Genomic DNA, 23,726 nt, shown 5'->3' with positions numbered 1-23,726 from the left:
CTGGGAGGATACCCCGGGGAAGACCCAGGACACGCTGGAGAGACTATGTCTCGCGACTGGCCTGGGAACGTCTTTTTGTTTTTATGACTGTTTTTACTGTTCAGCACTTTGCGTTGTTTTTATTAATATGAAAAGTGCTATATAAATAAAATCTGATTTGATTTGATTTGGGATCCTCCCAGAGGAGCTGGAGGAAGTGTCTGGGGACAGGGAAGTTTGGGCATCCCTGCTGAGACTGCTGCACCCGCGACCCGGTCCCGGATAAGCGGTAGAAAATGGATGGATGGATACCCTTCCTCTGCCAGTGTTGTATTAAAGTATTGTCTGACTCAGGTGTTGATATGAGCAGTTCATCAAAGTTTTGCACACATTAATCAGCTTGACCTGAAAACATTTCATGAGACAATGAGCACATGTTTTCCTCCCATCTGACTCATACCCCACACTGACAGTTCGGGGTTTCAGATGCAAAACAAACCTGTTGTTGATCAGAGGTGGTGAGGAGAGAGCAGCATGCAGAGCAGATACCCAGCATGCTATTGAGCTGTTGACCCAGCATGCTTACATCTTGTTGAGATGGATGGTCACCCTGGAGACGGGGAATAGTATATTATCAGGTGGGAGCAGAGGAGATGTGTCCTTGCCCTGCCTGGCCCTATTTGTGTGGATGTTGTAACTGAGCAGAAAAGTAGAGCCATGTCTTGCTTCCTGATGCTTGTGATGGTTTTATTCAATGTGCACTAAAGGAAGACCTGTTGAATTGAGTCTTCATTGAAACTGCTTCAAATCTCCAGAGCAGATTAAAAGTAAATTTGAAAAAGATGTACTAAATTAAAGAATATGACATCATTTTGTTTGCGCCTGGCCCCCTTATCCTGCGCAAAGTTTCTTTGGCTGGGTGATCCGCAGGGTCTTCTGTGATTGGTCAGATTTTCCTGCTTTACCTCAGCACTCCATATTTAATATGAAAATAGAGCAGACTGAAGAGACCAGGCTGTAATAAATGAAGCATGAAGCTTCCAGTTTTCCGACAATCACTCATGAAGTCAACTGAATTCATATTTGTTTAACTGTCCTTGTTGAGATTTACATTACCTATACCTATTTTTGTTTAACAAAATGTCATTAATGTTCAATGGAGAAGTGCCTCTTTCTCTACCATCATGTTGTAAACTGATTTTATTTTCTGAAGTGAATACATTTTCAAAGGATGGATTTCATGTAGGGATGCACATGGTTAACCGTTTAACCATTAACCAAAAACAGGAACTTTGACTGTTTACTACTATCGGTTTTTTTTGTTTGTTTTTTTTTTAAGCTCCAGCTGGAGCAGAGCTCTCCACAGAGCCGTGCGTCTTCATGCAGCTGGCATTAAATTTCAGATATCAATGACAGCGCTGCAGATGACACCTTAAGTCACTGATTAATTCCATTTGCCTTCATGTTGTACAGTAGGGGAGGGTGTGTACCGTATTGGCCCGAATATAAGACGACTCAGATTATAACACAACCCTTATTTTTCAAAGATCATTTTGTGAAAAAAAATGCTGAAGACAATAAGGTCACCCATAAAACAACTTTTTATTATACAATTATTATAAACTCAAAAACTCACAACTGACATAACATTTCACGAGATACAAAATGAAAAAATATTACTACAGTATTGAATAAAAATGTATTCTCTTTCTCAAAATAAGAAACAATAAGCAACAAATTAGAAGCCTCAAGGGGTCAAAACTGCATAAATGGTGTAAATAACTTCCCAGTGCCTTCAGCTGAATCACGGCTCTGGTGGTGGACATTCAGTCTTTCTGTTTTTCAGAGACGTATTCACTCACCCTTCTATCAGTCTCTCTGAAGCGTCGCTTACAGAACCACGGAAAGCTTTTCTCATAGTGTTAGCATCTGTAGGCGTTTTTTCTGTGCTCTCCAATAAGAACGAGGCTCTGCTACACCATATCTCCTGGCGGCTTGGCAGTTGTTTGATGACTCTGCTGCGTTGATCACCATCAGTTTAAAGTTGGTATCATAACTTCGCCTCTGTTGTTTGCTCAGTTGTCCAGCGTTCGAGCCCCTTTGTTCCAGATGATCCGTCATTTTTCATCTCATTTCATCGCTCCACTCGCTCTCTGGTCAGTGATACTTTGGCTTCATCAAGCGGCGCGGATGCGTATTGACCATCTACCGTAAGTCCGCGATTATAACACGACCCAACTTTTGAGGATGCAATTTCTGGAAAAAAACATTGTCTTAGATTCGGGCCAATACGGTACATTTATGCGCATTTACGCATGTGGCACAAAACTGGTGTTACATTGAATATTATTTATCTCCAGACACGCCGTGGGTCGTCCAGATTTACAGTGAAATAGTTCGGTATGTAGCCGCGTCATCCAGATAAACATTAAGCTCCATCAGAACTGTATAAAAATCGGATTTCAGAAGCTAAAACTTTATTTAGGAAATTAATCAGAACACACAAAGAAATCACTGGTGCGCTCACTCTCAACGTAATTTAAAAACAATAGGAGATGATTGAAGCCCACAGTACTGTTAATTATATCTAAATCTTGTAGCTTTTCTTACATTTTAGATGAGAATTTGCTGTCATTGTAAATCTGCAGTTAAACACTGGACAGCGCCGAGTCAGTCACTCGGAACGCACATTTCCTTGTCGGAATGGCGGGACGTTTGCGTGTCGGAATAGCGGTATTTCGGAATGGTGATATGTCTAAATGATGGTACGTCGGAATGTTGGAGTGGCAGCATATAACCACTCAACAGGGCGTTTAAAGGTCGTCCATGCTTCGCATTGCTTTGAAGCTTCAGCGCTCCACTGATGCGCACGCTCTTTCTCCCAATTCTGGGCTCAGCTGTGTGCGTTCCAGGCGCACTGTTCCATACATCGTCGAGAAGCTTTTCCGCCACTACAGACTTGTTTATCTGCTCCTTTATTACAGATTATTTAGAGAAAATTAAGCACATACATTGTCAGTACATTATCATTTAATATTAAAGTTTATTTAGCCTTTTTTTTCTTTTTTCTGAATCGCGGGGGCGGCTCCGGAGCGATTCTGTCGGCAGACCTTCTCCTCCCTCCAGACAGTCTGCTGTCTCCATCCATGAGATTTTCACTCTCTGGTGTGTGGAGTGATCAGGCTGGAGCTCCGTCTGCCTTCACTTTTACCGTCATGTTTTGTTTGCTCTGGCGCTCTTGCGAGCGCGGTCACAAATTCTGGCTGCTGCGTGGACGTCCGCAGATCGGTCCGCGCAGACCAATGCGCAACGCACACCCACGCAGACATGTGAAGCATGAACGGACTTTAAATCTTATCGGTTAACGGTTATTAACCGGTTAAAGGCCGTCGGTTATCAGTCATAAAAAAAAATATAAAATGTGCATCCCTAATAAAGACAATTAAGAATGATATGACTCCTGCCACCATGATTTTTCTATCATTGGTGGATGATGACATAACATTCACAAAATGGCAGAAACTCATAGAGATTTGACAAGTAATATTTATTAAATTATTCACAGCTTTTCAACTGTCACATGTTCAATGTTGAACAGCACAACAAAAAAGGTAGACATTACATAGATTTCTCAGCAGGTCATGAGAATAATCCCACAGACAAAAAAACAAAACATAGTGGTCAACTTAAAGTTAATGTTAAAGTTAAGTTTCTTCACATTCTGTCCAGCTTCACCATCTCAGAGGTGACTTTCTTCACTTGCTTTGTAGTTTTCATGAGCATATAAACAGCAAAAATAATGCTGACTGCACCAACAAGGACAAAAGCAAATAGGACATAAAGGGCCACTTCAGCATCTTCAGCCAAAAGCGCCAAACCCAAAAAGTCCACTTCGTTCCTGACAGTAGGACGTTGAGTACCAGAACCAGTAGTAGTAGAGGAACCAGGAGTAGTTGAAACAGCCGAACCAGGAGTAGTAGTTCCAGGAGCAGCAGTAGAAGGTCTGGGAGTAGTTGTGACTAGAGCGAGATAACAGAAAAAAATATGGGGAATGTTGGTACACCAGTTGCTGACTTATTGCATTGTTTTTTTGGTTTTTCTTAACTATGACAACATCTTACCATCAGGTTTCAAACACTCATGGGGTCCACTGGCTGGATCTGGAAAGCCGTTGCACTTGATGATGGTGGCATAACGAGATGCTGATGCTTTGGGGATTCGTGGAAGGCTGGTGTCGGAGAAATTCACATAGAAAAGTCCAAAACGCTCACTGTAGCCAGCAAGCCACTCGAAGTTGTCCATTAATGACCAGGCGGTGTATCCTCTCACATCAGCTCCATCCACAAGACGGGCTGAAAAAACAACAACATTGATCGAGTTCAGACATACTTCAAAAACATTTAAAAATGTGACCAAGTAAGATTCCATAAAAATCTGATAAGAAACTAAATATATTCTGCAATAAAGCTCTAATAGTTTTGTCTACTTCTTGTTCCCTGTCCACTTTATTACCTTTCAAGGCTTGGTTAATGTAGTTTTCGTAATAGTATGATCTGTGAGCGTCGTTTAAGTCCACCTCTCCCCGTTCCGAAACCCCGTTCTCGGTCACATAGATTGGTGGGTTTCCATAGTTGTCTTTGATGAATTTGAGGAGTTTCCTGAATCCAAATGGTGTGATCCTCAGCCAGGGGGAGCCACTTTCAATCCACGCACGGTCAGAAATGACTGCAACTTCCCTGTGTATTTCATGAGAGATTAGTGAGTGTAACTGTTTTTTTTTTCTTTTTTTGACAATCAACTCCAAAGTCATTGGGTCTCAATATCTTTTTTTGACTTTAACTTACTTATCGGCTTCATAATCCTGGAACTCAGGTGGAATGGTGATTGGGAATGCAAGAACTGATGTGTAATGGTTCAGGCCAAAGTAATCATGAGTCCCCTTGATCCTCTGGATTTCCTCAGGGGTGAACTCTGGAAGACTGCAAAAGAAGAAAAGATGAATGTTCACATTTGGTACGAGCCTTCTCACATGCATGATGTTCAAGATGTTGGTGGCATGGGAGTATGAGTACGACAACGGGGGATTTGACTGAATAAACTTCAACAGCATGCTCTGGCAATAAGGATTATTCTTTACAAAAATCAAACATCATTTTTTTATTTTTTACCGAGATTCTGAAAGTCCTCCAGCAAGGCTTCTTTCACGAGCGCGTGTTTTCATCATCTCAGGATAATCGCCAACAAAGATGGGATGAGCAAACCAGCCAAGGAAGAACTGTGGAAGAAATCATAGGTCATCTGATGAAATGAGCAGGTTCGGGAAGCAGTGGAGGAGGTAACACCAGGACCAAATAGCAAAGACAGTTTTAAGGTTGACATGTATTTCTGTACCTGCATGTATCGTTCAGCTGCAACCCAGTCCTCATTGTTGTACTTATTTCTTGGATATGAGAAGTCCGAATTGAGGGTGATGGAGATGAGTCCCTTTTGTGTTGCACGATACTTGTCATTATAAAGATGCCAAACCTCAGCGTGGGACTTGATCAGGTTGTGAGCTGCAATGTACTGCCTGTTTACCCTACCTGTAACAACAACAACAAAAAAAATTCATTTTGTTTTAGGAAAGCTGAAGTGAAAATGTTTCCAATTGTTCATAGAACAGTTCATTTGACACAGACGAATGTGTTACCTGGAGGAAAATTGCCATATCCATAGCCAAGGTTGACCACAATGTACGGTTCATTGTGAGTGATCCAAAACTTCACTTTGTGTCCGAGTCTGCTAAACACAACATCAGCATATTCTGTGAAACGCTGGACGATGGTTTCATTCTCCCAGCCTCCCACTTTCTGGAGAGGCAATGGAAGGTCCCAGTGGTACAAGGTAACCTGAAAAAAATGAAGGATAGTGTTTACAGGTGGAAGTGTGGGAGCCAACACAGAGGAGTGATAGAAGCGATTCCCTTTTTTGTTTGTTCATTTCTTTTTTAATATTGTGTGGCCCAAACCAGAACATGATCCTCTTTGGCATATTAAACGTCATATCAGCTTATATACCAGCTTTATTTTAACATGAGTGTGACAAGCTTTTTTTTTTTCAGACAGATGAGAAGATGTAGTGCAATGACCACCACGCCACTGTCTTGATATTTTTTTTTCCAACATCTCATTAACTTTGGTTGCAACTGTTGTCATATCCCCATCAAATCAAAACAGCTTGTGCTTGTTTTTGACTTCATTCGCCAAAGTAGATGTCTAATCAAATGCGACACATTGCAAAAACAATATCAAATATAAAGATCCAATCTGTCTGTTAGAGATCCAGACAGTGTCAAAACCTACCTGTGGTTCGATGTTTTCTGCAATCAAGGCATCGATCAATCTGCTGTAGTAGTTCACTCCCTCTTCACTGATGTGTTTGTTCGTGCCATCAGGGAGGATTCTGGGCCAGGCGATGGAAAATCGATAGCTTGAAACTTTCAACGTCTTGAGCACTTGCACATCCTCGGCAATCTTGTTGTAGCTGTCACAGGCACGATCGGCAGTATCACCAGCGTCCACCTTGTTAGGAGTGTGAGAAAACTCATCCCAGATGCTCATTCCTTTTCCATTGGTTCTCCAGGCTCCTTCAATCTGAAATGAAAAGAAATCAAAACTATTCACACAAGACCACATTTCAATTCCACTCAAAAAGGTTTTCGCTGCTGCAGGATGAATTATTGTGTGTTGCTGTTGAAAAGACGATGGCGTTGGCCTACCTGATGAGCAGAGCTGGCAGTGCTCCAGCGGAAGTCTTCAGGAAAATTAGCATAAAGAAATTTCTCTTCCTCTGGAATTGGGAAGCCATTATTCTTTATCATATCAGCGTATAAATGTGCTGAGCGCTTTGGTGTCCTTGGCAGGTTGGGATTTTTGAAATCTACGTAGTGCAGACCAAACCATTGTTGGTATCCTCTGGTCCACTCAAAAGAATCCATGAGAGATGTTGCCACGTATCCTTTCACATTTACTCCATCCAGATTATGAGCTGTATGATAAATGACAGGATAGAAATGACCAATAACATTTAAAAAGGTTACTGACACTGTCAAAGTATGTATTATGATTTGTAATCTCATGTAGTATAGTGACTGCTACAAAAGTCACAAAAAGTGAAAAAAGTGACATAAAGTGGTTGTAAGTTTCACAAAAATTTGAAAAACGAAAAACAATGTAATCAAATATGTCGATCAAATATTCACTGCATTGCAGAACTTAAAAAAAATATGACAAAAACTGATGTGCACACTCACCTTTTATAGCCTCAACAATGTAAGTTTGGAAGAAAAAATTTCTGTCCGGGTCATCATATATGGTCACAATATTAGAAGCCTCTCCATTCTCAGTAATGTAAATCTCTGGATTTCCATATTCCTCTTTGATCCAGTTGAGGAGTCTTCTCAAGCCATGAGACACAGATCTCACATTTGGGATAGGCGTGGTTGGTTGATCATACATTTCGGTCAATGTAAAGTCATAGTCATTCTCCATGGATGGGGGGTTAATTGCAGTTATTGCATGGCCTGCTATTCTTGAGGTATAATGATTTGTACAAAACACATCAGCAGTTCCCCTGATCATGACCTTGTCTGCTGAAGTGAAGGAAGGTAATCTTGACTCTGACAGACCTTGGAGTTCACTTTTGTTTCCAACTTGCCACTTCATTGCATCAGGATAGTCACCATTCTTAAAAATGGGGTGGGCAAACCAACCTAATTGGAATTGCATTGCACGGTCAGCAGCATCTACTTCACGGGGATTATTAGCGTCAGTAGGCTCAAACCACTCAGCATTCAGGGCAATGGAGACTTTCCCACTTTGGGAAGCACGGTACTTATCATCATATGTATGGTAAGCTGTAGCGTGAGCTTTAATCAGGTTGTGTGCAACTTGGTATGGAGCTGTTCCTGGATTTGTAATCCTTGGAGGATACTGTCCAGTTCCATATCCTAACCAAGCAATTGTGTAAGGCTGCTGGAAAGTTATCCAAAACTTCACTCTGTCACCAAAAGTGGCAAAACAGAAGTCAGCATAGTCATTAAAAATATTAATCATTTCAGGATTTTCCCAGCCATTCAGCTCAGTTTGCAAAGCAGTAGGGAGATCATAATGATAAAGTGTTACTATAGGGGAGATATTTGCTGCTACAAGGCTGTTAATGACATTGTTGTAGTAGTCAACCCCTTTCTGGTTCAGGGAGGAACGCCTTCCATTAGGAAAGATCCTGGACCAGGAAATAGAAAATCTGTATGAGTTTACCCTCAGACCTCGCAGCATGTAAAGATCTTCATTGAATCTGTTGTAACTATCACAGGCTAAATTTCCAGTGGCGTCCTCAGGGATACCACTACCTTGTGCATTAGCAAAGGTATCCCAGACACTAGGCCCTTTCCCATCAGCATTCCAGCCACCTTCAATCTGGTAAGCTGAGGTTGAAACACCCCAGCTGAAGTCATCTGGGAAGGTGCCATAGTAATATTTCTTAATGTCCAAAACAGATTGACCTGAGAATCTACTCCAAACATCTTTGGCGCTGGATGGGACGGTGGAGGGTGGCAGTGTTCCTAATTTATCTGACTTTAGGTATTTCCCTTGTGAACTATGAAAGACTGTGTTTTGTGGAGCAAAACCATTTTTCTCAATGACCTCTGAGTAAAAGTAGGCAGACTGTCTTGGGGTCCTGGGTCTGTCAGGGTCATTGAAGTTGACATAATGCAGACCAAAACGCTCGCTGTAGCCTTGTGGACCTTCAAAGCCATCCAGAAGTGACTGTACAGTAAATCTCTGCACATCTACACTGTCCTGTTTGACAGCTGTTGGAAAAAGAAATGCAGACATTTAGCCACAATACTGTGTTAAAACATTTTTTAAATGAATTACAGAATTATTATTCTCACCATACCTTTCAAAGCCTCGTTGATGTAGCTCCTCAGGTACTGTATTCTGCTTTGATCATTGATGACGTCCCCAGTGATCTCTGTTGGCATCCCATTCCCAGTTATATAGATGGGTACTTTCCTAGTTTGTAAGTACACTGTTGAAATGTAGTTTAGAAGCCTTCTCAGGCCAAAAGGCACAGAGGAGATCCAGTCAGAGGCTGTGGCATTCCCTGAGGGGTGCACAGCTGATCTGAAGTTGCCCACCCCCTCAGGACCTGCGACGCAGCCACCATTATTGTGTGTGATTACCCGGGAGGTGTAATGGTTCAGTCCAAAAAAGTCAGCCGTGCCACGGATTCTAGTAATTTCTGCAGGAGTGAATGTTGGTAGTATTGCAGGCACAGAGGATGGACATGCTGCTCTTTTCTCTTCAATTTGAGTTTTCAGAATTGAAGGATAGTCTCCGGCTCCAAATATGGGATGTGCAAACCAGCCCAGCATAAACTCAAGGTAGCGCTCTGTGGCAGCAACATCTTCAGATTTGTGGGGATCTGCAGGTTCTGCCCAGTCAGAGTTTAATGCGATGCCCACTTGACCTTGTTGTGCCGTTCTGTACTTGTCATTGTAGACATGCCAGGCTTCAGCATGGGACTTCAGGATATTGTGAGTGACCTGAAAAAATGCAAAAACCAAGTAAGTTGAATGGACCTCGCCCTCAGTGAAACACCAGGATGTTTATTATGAGTTTTATTATCACCTGATAGGCTGCAGTCACGTAGTCCTTGACACCAGGAGCATGTTCACCGGTGCCATATCCAGCATGGCTCACCACCCAGGGACTACTGAATGTGTTCCAGGTCTTGACCCGGTCCCCAAATTCAGAAAAACAAAAATCTGCATAATCTTTGAAGGCCTCGACAATGGAAGCGTCAGCCCATCCACCTTTGTCCTGGAGAACCTGGGGCAGATCCCAGTGGTAGAGAGTGACAATAGGTTTGATGCCTGATTCAATGAGAGCGTCGATGAGGCTGTTATAATAGAGAACCCCATCCTCTGATTGGCTGTCTTTGTGGCCTGAAGGGAAAATACGGGCCCAGGAGATAGAAAACTGGAAGGTGTTGACTTGAAGACCTCGCAGCAGGTACAGTTCATAATCCACCTTACGGTAACTGTCACATGCCGTGTCAGCAGTCTGATTTTCAAAAGCTCGAGCTTCATGCCCAAAGCGGTCCCAAATGGTCTCACCCTTTCCTCCCTCTGACCATCCTCCTTCAACCTTGAAGGACTCGGTCGATGTTGCCCACTGGAAGCCAGCAGGGAATGAATCAGTCAGGAAAGCATCTCTTTCAGCTTCGGTTTGATCTCTAAACTTGTCCCACACAGTTTGGTAACTGTTTCTGAGGTCACTCATCTTCCCGACGTCTGGAACACTGCAGGTTGCAATCAAGAGAATGACTTGTGAAAAAAAAAAAATCTCCTTTTCTGTCACAAAAAATATATTGTTTTTTGATTAGCTCATCTTCAGTGTACTTCTATAGTCTTTTTTCCATACACAACTACTTTTGCAGCTAGTTTTTAATAGTTGTAAAAAAAACAATTTTTCATATTTCTGTACTTTTGGTAAAGCTGTGTTCAAAAAAGTATTCATACTATGCTATAAGCTTTAACCATGTTGTTTGTAAGTTAAAAAGCTATAATATCTAATTTTCACACATTTTATTTTGTAAGTTGACACAGAAGCATTTTTATAGATTTTCAAGCTTTCTCAAACCACACAATACCTTTTTTTGGAGGAGTGCGCAGAAAAAGTGTCCAATGGCAGCTTTTTGTGTCCATGCTCCAGGCTCATGCAGCTGCTGAAAGCAGCTATCAGGAACACCAAGAGTATATTCCCCAACACAGCCATGGTGTCTTGGTGTGAATGAGCTCATGCAGGGCTGGCCTTTTATAGGAGACGAGTTTACAAGCTTGAACTTTCATTCAGACACATTTTCATAACTATCATGCCCATGTTGTATTCAGGATTTATGATGCGAGTTTCTGATATAACACAAAGGTGCAAAGTGAGGAGCTTTAGTATATAAAAATCTGTTTAGAAGCTAAACATGAGGCTGTTTGGTTCATGTATTCTAACAATGAATAACCAAATAAAGACTGCAGAATGTGTTTTTTTCCTTCAATATTCAGTCAAACCTTTTGACCTTCACAAACAGGAGTTTGTTCCTGTGATTATATCATACTTTAATAATGTTTTGCACGTGAACCGCTGGAGCACTGATTTTCACCCCAAACTATTACATTTTTTGTTCCATCACCATGCATTTCTCTGAGGCATGCTGCTGACTCCGCTGCAGGAGAGAACAAGGACCTCAGACATTCACATGCAGCTTCAATTTGAACTGTTTATTATTATTCACTGTCATTACATGTTAAGTAAATGAAGGAGGTCTGACGGCTGATAGTGAATGTACGACCTGCATTGAATCCTGATTTCAACATTATGAGGTCTGGATCTAATAAAGACAAAAAAAACTAATTCATGCTGCATTTCCTTCTGTTACTTTCACACCGTTCAGACTGAAATCCAATATTTTATATATTTTTATCAATTTTTTTTAAACTAACCTGTGATGTGTTTGAATTTTTTATCTTGATTTTTTGATGTCATGGATATCACATAGCCTCATAAACCAGACCCGCCCACTCCTTATCCACATTTGGATTTGGAGTTAAGCTTAGTCTGGATAGGAGCCCATTGAAACTTCTTGCGGGGGGTGTTGGTTACTCCTTTGACTGACAGTGCACTTCAGCCAATTGGCGCTTCAAAACAAATACGTCATCAAAATGCGTTCGCTTCTCTAAGGGTTAGCATTAGCTCATTAGCTCTAGCTTCCTTACACTCAAAGACACACAAAAACGTCTTTTCCTGTTAGAAACTCACCAAGCGCAGACTCTTGCTCTTGCTTGACTGTTGTAATTCTTGGTATTTTGTCTGTAACTTTACTTTTTGCAGCTTTCAGACGATGGTTAAAGTTAAAGTCCGTAATCTCCGCTACGAGCAGCGATAGCGTCACTTCCGGTTTAGCCACCGGAATTCGCCAAAAAAAATTTGAAAACAAAAAGCGGCAACGCTGATTGGCTCGGTCGTTTCAGACCGATTGAAATCCCCTTCTATGGGCTCCTACCCAGACTGAGTTCAACTCCAAAATCCAAACGCGGATGAGGAGTGGGTAGGGCTGGTTTATGAGGCAAGATATCACAGTGGTTTTCATACAAATTGTAATTGTTACAGAAAATGAATTTTTGCTGTTGCTTATTCTGTGAATCACCAAAATAAATTCCTGCATGTATGTATTTACATCCACAAAATATGTACTCATGATGTTGTACTCCAATTTGTTTGGAATAACTCTCAAAAGTTCCTTTGGAAAAAAATGTTTGCAAGTTTCTCAAGAAACCTGAACATATGCTCATTTCAATGTCCTGGACTTTTGTCAGGATTAAAAAAGAACTGCCTCTCCAGTTTCTTTCAGCCCTAAACTTTCATCACACCTTGCCTGTGTTGAATAGCTTGTGGGTCAAATATTTGGGTGTCAAACACAAGACCCTTGGCCCAAAAACAGCATGCAAAATGCTCCAATCCTGTCCAACACACCACCAAGCAAATAAAAAAAGATGTGTTGATGTTACTCCCTTTTTGGTGGCAGTTTTTGGCTCCGTGAAACTGTTAACACTTTATTCAAATAGCACACAGCAAATATCTCCGCAGCAAAGGAAAATCATGTTAACGGTCTTCTCAAAGTGAAATTGGAGAACTGAAATGAAATGTGTGGATGAAAGGTTCTGTAAAAACAAGTCGAGAGAGTAAAGAGTATGAAATAGTGTAAGTGTCCAAATGTGGTGTATTTTCTATGGAAAACATTTAAAACAAAAGTTATCATATTAATCATACTGTAGCGCTGAAGAGAGGGAGACTGAGGCGTAGTGTCGAAAACTGGAGCAAACCTCTTTACTGACATGAATGGAATGGGAAGCCAAAACGTTACAGCACATGTAAAACGGTAAAACAACAGTCCGTGCGGAACCAACCTACGAACAATGTTCCGTGGGTGAATTATGCCACCCCACTACACAAGCCCCCCAGAATTCACCCATAGTCAAAGTCCAGGCTCGGGGGAGGGATAACAGCCCGACCCCGTAGGGTGCTGACGCACCCCCGGACGGTCTACCAGTCCAAGAGGTAAAGGCCTTGCAGGGAAAACAGGGTCTGGGGGGAAACGGGACAAGGGGGGGCGGCCCCTGTGCGGCGTGCGAGCCAACTCCAACGACCCGGAAAGATCGACGTGGGTAGGTTTAACCGTCGATGGACACATTGTCCTGCTGACCACCAAGGTCCACGATCAGCCTCTTGCACCCGCACCGCAGGACCCGAAACGGCCCGTCGTAGGGAGGGCGCAGAGGTCCCCGGTGGGCATCATGACGAATGAACACAAAATCCGCTGAGCGTAGGCCGGAAGGCACGTTGGAAACAGGGGGGCCGTGCCGCGATGTGGGAACAGGAACGAAAGCCTCCGCAGTCTCCAACAGGGAGGAACGCTGCTTGGCAGCAGACCACGGAGCTGTGGCCTCTGGAATGAAGTCCCCCGGAACGCGCAGCGCCTGGCCATAGACCAACTCCGCAGACGAGGCCTGTAGGTCTTCTTTGGGGGCGGTCCTGAGGCCAAGCAAGATCCAGGGAAGCTTGTCCACCCACTTTCCGTCAGTCAAACTGGCACGCAGGGCGGCCTTCATCGAGCGATGGAACCGCTCGCACAACCCGTTAGCCTGGGGATGATAGGCGGTCCTGTGGTGCAACCTGACCCCCAGACCATCAGCGACCGTGTTCCAGATCTCCGACGTAAACTGCGTGCCGCGGTCAGATGAGAGGTCGGAAGGGGTCCCGAAGCGGGCGACCCATGCCCCGACGAAAGCCCTGGCCATGCCAGCAGACGATGTCGAGGCGAGGGGCATGGCTTCCGGCCAGCAGGTCGTTCTGTCCACCATGGTGAGGAGGTAGGTGAAGCCGTGGGTCGGGGGCAGGGGTCCCACCAGGTCGATGTTAATGTGGTCGAACCTCCTCTCGGGGACAGTAAACGGTTCCAACGGGGCTTTGGTGTGGCTGTGCACGGTTGCGCGTTGACAGTTCAAAAGTCTTTAGGAGATAAGCTTTGAGACCTGCGTATGTATCCCGGGCGGGGGGAGCCGTGATGAAGGCCACTGCCCTGGCTGCGGTGGAGCTCCCGAGCGCCAACACAACGTGGTAATAGAGCGCGGTGTCGTCCGTAATGTCCCGGAGGGTGAACTGAGCCTCTGCCTGCGCGAACCACGTGGTCGCGGATGTCTCCCAAAACTCCGGTAGTTTCAGAACGGTGGCGTGTGCCATGCTGCTCTGTTCAAAGTTCTGTTCAGTCACTGAAACTTCAACAGGACTGACGTCGGGGTCACCAGTTTAGCGCTGAAGAGAGGGAGACTGAGGCGGAGTGTCGAAAACTGGAGCAAACCTCTTTACTGACATGAATGGAATGGTAAGCCAAAATGTTACAGCACATGTAAAACGGTAGTGCAGCAACAACAACAGTCCGTGCAGAACCAACCTACGAACAATGTTCCGTGGGTGAATTATGCCAACTCACTGCAATGCTAATAATTTTCACAACAACATATCTGTTAACAGAGCTGAGAATTAATCTCATTATTTCTCTCAATATGTGAAAGATTACAGCTGTAAGGCGTCAAAGAGGTTCATTGGATTTAGTTTTTTTTTTTTATTTGCCGATGAAGAAACTTGCACGATCACAATGCAATATAACTGCTCCTTGCTATAAAAATGATTAATCAGAAAAGGAGCTGTGTCAACTTTCCCCCCTTGCAAGTCACACCCTGAATTTATCACATGTCATAACTGCACACAGATTAAAGTATGAGAAGTTTGGAACAGCATGTACCAAACAGTAATGCGGCACATGCACTGTCTATGAAAATGTGAAACTGACGCCCCACTTTTTTGGTAGGTTGTTGTTTTTTTTTGTTTGTTTGTTTTTTTAACACATCAGTGGCTTCATCATAACACAGGCTGTTTTTCATTGTTTCTGAGTTTCATGATCACAGAAACCTTTGCCGAACACATTAAAAAAAACAATTATTTAATTCCATGGGATGAAAAATTGCCATATTGTAATCTCTGAGCTCATGATTTCAAGAATTTGAACTGTTTACAAACAAAATGAAGAAAGCTTTTATAACTTTAATGGTGTATGTGTTTTTATTGTAGCCATATCCTTGGATGGAGTAAATGTGCAGCGATTCACAGTGCAGTCACTCACGGATGGATTTGAAGGAAATCAAGGCTACAGCCAAAGATTTGGCTTTCACTATGTTGACTTCGAAGATACCAATAGTCCACGAACACCAAAGCAATCTCCACAGGTCTATGCAGAAATTATCAATCAAAATGGTTTCGGTTCACCTAAAAGTTCACATCACCCTCAGATGTACCTTCTCAGTCAAAAGTAGTCTGGGAAAAGTTTTCACACCAGTCAAGTTTGTATATGATGATAAGTATCGTGCTTCCCAAGGTGGGAAAGTCTCCATTGCCCTGAATGCTGATTGGATCAAGCCTGTCGATGCTAATAATCCTCGTGAAATTTATGCTGCTGACCTTGCAATGCAATTTCAATTGGGTTGGTTTGCCCACCCCATTTTTAAGAATGGTGACTATCCTGATGCACTGAAGTGGCAAGTTGGAAACGAAAGTGAACTCCAAGAGTTCAATAAGCGCTTCATCAGGGGAACTGCTGACATGTTATGTGCAAATCATTATACCACAAAAATAGCAAACCATGTAATAAATAGGAATACCCCCCCATCCTTTGAGAAAGACTGGGACTTTGCACTGAAAGAAGAAAGTGATGCACCACCCACGGACATCAGTGAGCAGAGAGCTGTGGCTTAGGGTTTGAGGAGGCTCCTCAACTGGATCAAGGAGGAATATGGAGATCCAGAGATTTACATTCCATCACAAAGTGCAGTATCCCAGGTTGCTGCTGCTGCAGGAACCAAGCAATTAGCTCATCGCCTGCACCTCCGGAGCCTGACGAGAAGGCATTTTGTCAGCCAATCCTCCAAAGCACCTGAAGGGATTTCTGGAACTTTTGTTGTATTTCCTTTAGTTTCAAGTACCTTTTGGCCGTTGTGTTTGTGAATCGATAACTCGAGTTTATGAGTCTATTTTTGTTCCCATTTAATCATACTTTTGTTAATAGATAACTTTATTTTCCACATAACATCTGTGGCCTTCATGTTACTGCCTTTTTCCCTTCTCCAAAACGAGCTGGTCGTAGCAGTTATGTAAAAGCAAGTCGAGAGAGTACATAGTGTCAAATAGTGTAAGTGTCCAAATGTGGTTTATTTGACATTGAAAACATTGAAAATAAAAGTTATCATATTATTCATATTAAAATTTTTCAAAAAAACATATCTGGCAACAGAGTTGAGAGTTAATCTCATTATTTCTCTCAATTTGTGAAAGATTACAGTTTCAAGGCATCAAAGAGGTTCATTGGATTTTTGTTTGGTTTTTTTGTTGACCGATGAAGAAACTTGCACGATCAAGTTAACTGCTCCTTGCTATAAAAATGATTCAGCAGAAAGGAGCTGTGTCAACTTTCCCCCCTTGCAAGTCACACCCTGAATTTATCACATGTCATAACTGCACACAGATTAAAGTATGAGAAGTTTGGAACAGCATGTACCAAACAGTAATGTGGGACATGCACTGCCGATGAAAATGTGAAACTGACGCCTCACTTTTCAAATGGGGGGTTGTTTTTTGTTTGTTTGTTTGTTTGTTTGTTTTTTTAACACAGTGGCTTCATCATAACACAGGCTGTTTTTTATTGTGTTGGTGTTTTTCATGATCACAGAAACCTTTGCCTGACACAAAAAAAAAAATTAGATGAAAAATTGTCATATGTCAAAAAGCCCTCTTTCATAATCCTGATCCTTTCATAATCCTCTGAGCTCATGAGGTGTCGTTGGTTCAGAGTTCAGTGATGGTTATCTGGACAGCGTGCCATCCACAACTCAATGATCCTCACTACGAAGCGAATATGGGAATATTTCAAGTTTCACAACACACACAGTGCCTCTGTGGTAAAATATGCATACCTCTTATATTACTGGTCCATTGTTTGAGCATCCATAATGAAAACAAAACAAAAAAAAAAGTAATGAACATGAAGTTAACCCAAATCATCAATTGGCATCTTTGAAGTAGCTCTCAGTCTCCATGATGATTAGGAAATCTGCTGTATGATCACTGACACACTGCAACACATGCAGAGTTATCAAACAGAGGCCAGAAAAATGTTTCTGGTTGATTCAAGTAGATCAGAGAGAAAAACAAAGAAACATTTTTCATGGTTTATATTCCGTAATGATGATTCCTCAGACTAATTCATGATTTAAAAGAAGAAGCTATGTTAATTTCTTTGTCTAATCACCCACCGACTTTTCTACTGAAGAACTTTTAATAGTTTTGAACAACAATAATTCAAACTGTTGTGTTTTACTGAGGTGCAGGAGACTCAAGGTCACACGTACACATGCCCACAGACAAGACTTTTACCATTTTGGTTATATCAAATTATGGTGTCATATATCAAAAAGCCCTCTTTCATAATCCTGATAAAGGTCCAGTTCAGCTGGCTATTTACACAAAGGTTCAGGTTGGGAGTTCAGTTATCTCTTCTTGTGAGTCCAGAGTCTTTCCAAACTACATGATATCCTTCTGAATTGCATAAGAATCCACTAAGAACAGAACTGTTGGTTCGAGGAGTTTGGCTTTCAGCAGATAGTGAAAGTTCATCCCTTCAAAACTGCAACAGGGAATCTGTTGTTGGTTTTGTGTCTGAACTTGTTTTGCAGGTACAGATGTCAGAGTTGAGCTCAGAGGACTTCAATCCGAATGCAAGTTCTGTGACGATGCAGAAAGACAAGGGGTGAGCAACGCATTCATCCGATTCATTTCCACAACAGGTAATTTGTGGCTAGGCTGTTTTTTTTTTTTCTTTTCTTGATTAGGACCGTCTTATCTTTCTGTCATTGCAGTTATTATTTAATCAAGTGGACATCTTGAGCTGGCATTGGCTCCTGTTCCACATGATCTCTGCTTCAAACGGGTACAGGTTAAGGACAGACTAATCAATTATTGACATCAGAAATCTGCTTTATGACCAGCTGAAATCCAAATCAGTCATAATGATGATAACTTACGAGTGTGTCGTCACAGGAAACACTCTGGGTGATATCAGTATAATAACCTTGTATGTGCCTCACTGCACACCCGTGCCCAGTCAGTTTTTTTCAAATCAGATGTTCCTTGTTACAAAATGAGAAATAAGTATCTTCCCAGGATATCACACCACATTTACACAAGTAATTCACAGGACGACTGGTATTTGAATTGACAGTGAAAAGATTCACCTCCTTTTCCCACATTCAAGTGTCAACAACATTAAAGGTGCATTAAGGAATTTGCACGTTTTATGCAAAACAGCGCCCCCTGCAGGCCTTGGGCATAATACAGCTTAGTGAAAAACTCGTGCCGGTGGCTCGCGTGCACGGAAGAGGGGAACTCCTTCCTCGCTCTTTTTGTAGCGATCAAGTAAAATGTAAGTTTCTTTTACCTGGTGGAGTCTGTGCTGGAGCTGTGGCAGTGCCAGAAGCCAGTCTTTTCCTACTTTCTGGAAGATCCTGCTCAGTTGTTGCTCACTAAGCATCTGGCGGAGTAATGGCGGACAAAATGAAACTTAACCAGCCGGAGCGTTCATTACGTCATTCCTTTCCTGCAACTTTCAAGTGACAATTTAGCGCTGTTAGAGGTACTTGTAATGAATATGTCAGGGCACATTGTACACATCATTAAAAATGTGTAACATATTTATGGTGGAAAATAAGTATTTTTAAGGTTGAAAAACTCCTTAATGCACCTTTAAGATACAACACATCTTGTTTTTTTAGATACAAAATTTTTTTTCTATACACAGAGCATTTCAAAATTGCCAATCATTTCTTGAACTTCAGTGACACTGCTGCTACATGCACATTATGTTATGTTGCAGACATCTAGTATAACGTTATGATTCACAAGATTACAGTTTATAATTGTACGTGGTATAAGCAAGCCTGAGCTGTCGACTGTGAGATCATAAACTTTTACAGTACAGTTATCACATAATCCATGAGTTTGCAGCATAAAGACTTATCAAAGGACAAAAATGGTTTCCTCTTGCTGAGGGCGGGCATTTTACCTTGTGAATCAGTTGAACTGTGGAGTACAACCTAAAGACATGCTTCTTACAATCGGTCCGATTCACAGTCTGTTTTAATTGGAATAACCAACTGTCATCACTTGAATGTAAGAAGGAGATTTTAAAAGCTAGTGGGCAAGATGAACATTGAAGCACACACTCCGCATATTTCAGCTGTAACCTAGAGAAAGAAAAATGTGTATTGGCACAAATCAGCATCATGCCTTATTTTATCACACTCTTGTATTGTATAAAATTTGGTTAAGTTTGTCTAAATTATTGCAATTGAAATACATTTTCCAAAGAGTGTGTCGAACTCATTTGTGTGTCAGCAAACTTGTTTGATTAAAGTTGTTCGCAAACTTTGCAGAGGAGCTAAAAAGACTACAGGTACACAAGATGTAGCATTGCGCTTTTTAGAGCTTTGATAATGGTTCTCCAGAAGGCCATTATACCGCTGTTACAAACATATTATGCTGTGTTGTAGGAAACTGGAAGTTTGTCCATCCTGATATGCAAGATGACAGTTCATTATTGTGCTCACAGTCAATACCAGCTTCTTGGAGAGTTCCTGCAAGGTAAAAATCATTTCAATTCATTTTTTTCTACTTATTTTTGTTCCATCTTCTAAGTAGACAGTATTGATGGTGTGTATTTATGTGGAAACAAAATGAAATGCTTTCTATACAGCCATCATTACATCTCAGTTTTCCCATCAGTTAAATACTTGATAAAAGTGGGAATCTGATTACATGCACTGTCCTTTAACTTGAATTTTGAGAATTCTTGTTTATTTTATCTTACATTTAAACAACATTAAAACAAGTCCTCTCACTGCCTTTGAAGTTGTTTTTTTAAGTTTTTAAAGACCAGACAGATTACAGCTGAGTTGTAAACTGCAGTTTAATAAACATTCACAATACAATAATCATCAAAGCTGTAAATCTTGTCATAGGCCATTGAGTTTGGTTTCTTCTTGCTGTAGACTGGTAAAGTTTAACAAAGCTTATCATTCATTGTGGAACAGAAGGAGGGACAAGTGTTTTACAATTATTGCAGCTGTGAATTCATGCTGTTCAAAATAAACATCCAGCATGGCGAGGGTGTGAAAAGGTGCTTGTAAAAGTGAGTGAGCAAGATGAAAACTTCACAACATGGGCTTCAGGCATCAAGGTCAAGGTTTTGAAAAACGGACTGCTGACCTGGCATGTGACAGTTACCGCAAGGTGGATTATGATGTCTACCTCCTGCGAGGTCTCCAAGTCAACACCTTCCAGTTTTCTATCTCCTAGGCCCGTATTTTCCCTTCAGGCTACAAAGACAGCCAATCAGAAGATGGGGTTCTCTTCTATAACAGCCTCATCGACAATGAATAACCAAATAAAGACTGCAGAATGTGTTTTTTCCTTCAATATTCAGTCAAACCTTTTGACCTTCACAAACAGGAGTTTGTTCCTGTGATTATATCATACTTTAATAATGCTTTCACGTGAATGACTGGAACACTGATTTTCACCCAAAACTAATACATTTTTTGTGTTCCATCACCATGCATTTCTCTGAGGCATGCTGCTGACTCCGCTGCAGGAGAGAAGAAGGACCTCAGACATTCACATGAAGCTTCAATTTAAACTGTTTATTATTATTCACTGTCATTACATGTTAAGTAAATGAAGGAGGTCTGACGGCTGATATAGAACCTGCATTGAATCCTGATTTCAACATTATGAGGTCTGCATCTAATAAAGACAACAAAAAAAACTAATTCATGCTGCATTTTCCTTCTGTTACTTTCACACCGTTCAGACTGAAATCCAATATTTTAGATATTTTCATCGATTTTTTTTTTAAAACATACCTGTAATGTATCTTGATTTTTTGATGTCATGGATATCACAGTGGTTTTCATACAAATTGTAATTGTTACACAAAATGAATTTTTCCTGTTGCTTATGCTGTGAATCACCAAAATAAATCTGTTTTCGGTCGATGTCATCTATGTTACCGGTCTACTCAAGGTGAAATTGGTGAACTGCAACGAAATGTGTGGATGGAAGGTTCTTGTAACGACCAGCTCGTTGAGGAGATGGGAAAAAGGCAGTAACATAAAGACCACAAATGTTCCGTGGAAACATCGGTTCTGTGTTTTTGGTTTCTTCATCCTTTGTTGTAGTTCCTTTAGTTTTAATTACTTTTTGGCCATTGTGTTTGTGAATCGATAACTCTAGTTTATGAGTCTATTTTTGTTCCCATTTGATCTTACTTTTGTGAATAAATAACTTTATTTTCCACGTAACACCATGGCCTTTATGTTACTGCCTTTTTCCCCTCTCCTAAAAACCTAGTCGTAACAGTTATGTAAAAACAAGTTGATAGAGTTCAGTGTGAAATGTTGAAAGTGTCCAAATGTGGTTTATTTGCCATGGTAAACATTGAAAATAAAAGTTATCATATTAATCATACTAATAATTTTCAAAAAAAAAAAAGAAAAAAAAAACATATCTGGTACCAAAGTTGAGAGTTACTGTTATTATTTCTCTCTCAATATTTGAGAGATTACAGTTTCAAGGTGTCAAAGAGGTTCATTAGATTTTAGTTTGTTTGCCAATGAAGAAAATTTAATCACAATGCAGTGGGTATTATATAACTGCTCCTTGCTATAAAAATGATTCAGCAGAAAAGGAGCTGTGTCAACTTTCCCCCCTTGCAAGTCACACCCTGAATTTATCACGTCATAACTCCACACAGATTAAAGTATGAGAAGTTTGGAACAGCACGTACCAAACAGTAGTGCGGCACATGCACTGTCTATGAAAATGTGAAACTGACGCCTCACTTTTTTGGTGTTTTTTTTGTTTGTTTTTTTTAAACACATCAGTGGATCACTGGCTTCATCATAACACAGGCTGGTTTTCATTGGGTTTCTGAATTTCATGATCACTGAAACCTTTGCCTAACACACACACACACACAAAAAAAAAAAAAATTAATTCCAAGGGATGAAAAGTTGCCATTTTGTAATCTCTGGGCTCATGAGGTGATGTTGGTTCAGAGATCAGAGATGGTTATCTGGACATCATGCCATCCGCGACTCAGTGGTCACACTCTTGATCGACTCTTGACACACAATCTGCCTCTGTGGTAAAGTATGCATCCCTGCTAAATTACTAGTCCAGAGTTTGAGCATCCATTATGAAAACAAACAAAAAAAAAAGGTCCTTGTAAAGAACATGAAGTTAACCCTAATCATCAATTGGCATCATTAAAATCGCCCTCAGTCTCCAAGATGATTAGGAAATCTGCTGTATGATCACTGACACACTGCAACACATGCAGAGTAATCAAACAGAGGCCAGAAAAATGTTTCTGGTTGATTCAAATAGATCAGAGAGAAAAAACAAACAAACATTTTTCATGGTTTCTTGTTTTATATTCCGTATTGGTGATTCCTCAGACTAATTTATGATTTTAAAAAAAGTTATATTGATTTATCTTTCTAGTCACCCATCAACTTTTCAACTGAAGAACTTTTAATAGTTTTCAACAACAATAATTCAAACTGTTGTGTTTTACTGAGGTGCAGAAGACTCAAAGTCACACGTACACATGCCCACAGACAAGACTTTTACTATTTTGTTACATCAAATTATGGTGTCATATATCAAAAAGCCCTCTTTCATAATCATGATAAAGGTCCAGTTCAGCTGGCTATTTACACAAAGGTTCAGGTTGGGAGTTCAGTTATCTCTTCTTGTGAGTCCAGAGTCTTTCATGATATCCTTGATCTGATGTCCATGATCTCTGCTTCAAACGGGTACAGGATACATGATATCCTTCTGAATTGCATAAGAATCCGCTAAGAACAGAACTGTTGGTTCGAGGAGTTTGGCTTTCAGCAGATAGTGAAAGTTCATCCTTTCACGTCTACAGCAGGGAATCTGTTGTTGGTTTCGTGTCTGAACTTGTTTTACAGGTACGGATGTGAGAGTTGAGCTCAGAGGACTTCAATCCGAATGCAAGTTCTTTGACGATGCAGAAAGACAAGGGGTGAGCAACGCATTCATCCGATCCATTTCCACATTTGTGACTAGGCTGGTTTTTTTTCTTGATTAGAACCATGTTATCTTTCTATCGTTGCAGTTACTATTTAATCTTGAGCTGGCATTGGCTCCTGTTCCACATGATCTCTGCTTCAAACGGGTACAGGTTAAGGACAGACTAATCAATTATTGACATCAGAAATCTGCTTTATGACCAGCTGAAATCCAAATCAGTCATAATGATGATGACTTACGAGTGTGTCGTCACAGGAAACACTCTGGGTGATATCAGTATAATAACCTTGTATGTGCCTCACTGCACACCCGTGCCCAGTCAGGTTTTTTCAAATCAGATGTTCCTTGTTACAAAATGAGAAATAAGTATCTTCCCAGGATATCACATCACATTTACACAAGTAATTCACAGGACGACTGGTATTT

At 41.2% G+C, this 23,726-nt stretch overlaps 2 protein-coding genes across 2 annotated transcripts in view; one reads left to right on the top strand and one right to left on the bottom strand.

The window, feature by feature from the left end:
- Positions 1-3,693: 3,693 nt before the first annotated feature.
- Positions 3,694-10,307, bottom strand: LOC115403421 (lactase-phlorizin hydrolase-like). Its single transcript, XM_030112304.1, has 12 exons — positions 9,654-10,307; positions 8,920-9,568; positions 7,271-8,830; positions 6,737-7,005; positions 6,321-6,611; positions 5,669-5,867; positions 5,371-5,561; positions 5,148-5,254; positions 4,824-4,958; positions 4,492-4,715; positions 4,101-4,331; positions 3,694-3,902 (listed from the first exon to the last, which is right to left on the bottom strand). The coding sequence occupies exons 1-12, from the start codon at positions 10,305-10,307 to the stop codon at positions 3,694-3,696; spliced, it is 4,719 nt and encodes a 1,572-aa protein (XP_029968164.1).
- Positions 10,308-17,866: 7,559 nt separating this feature from the next.
- The window catches only part of LOC115403419 (lactase-phlorizin hydrolase-like), a 32,097-nt gene continuing 26,237 nt past the window's right edge, over positions 17,867-23,726 (top strand). The window contains exon 1 of the mRNA XM_030112302.1: positions 17,867-17,934. Within this exon, the coding sequence (XP_029968162.1) occupies positions 17,867-17,934 (68 nt within the window). The remainder of the gene's footprint in view (positions 17,935-23,726) is intronic.

Source organism: Salarias fasciatus, chromosome 16, assembly GCF_902148845.1.
Source record: "Salarias fasciatus chromosome 16, fSalaFa1.1, whole genome shotgun sequence".
NCBI classification, from domain to species: domain Eukaryota; kingdom Metazoa; phylum Chordata; class Actinopteri; order Blenniiformes; family Blenniidae; genus Salarias; species Salarias fasciatus.
This window is presented reverse-complemented; position numbering and strand designations above follow the sequence as displayed.

Excerpts from the sequence above, each read along its gene's own strand:
- LOC115403421 (XM_030112304.1), bottom strand. The coding sequence starts at position 10,307 with ATGAGTGACCTCAGAAACAGTTACCAAACTGTGTGGGACAAGTTTAGA. Across the intron at positions 8,831-8,919 it reads CATCAACGAGGCTTTGAAAG|CTGTCAAACAGGACAGTGTA; the intron begins GTATGGTGAGAA and ends TTTTTCCAACAG. Across the intron at positions 4,332-4,491 it reads CATTAACCAAGCCTTGAAAG|CCCGTCTTGTGGATGGAGCT; the intron begins GTAATAAAGTGG and ends TTGTTTTTTCAG.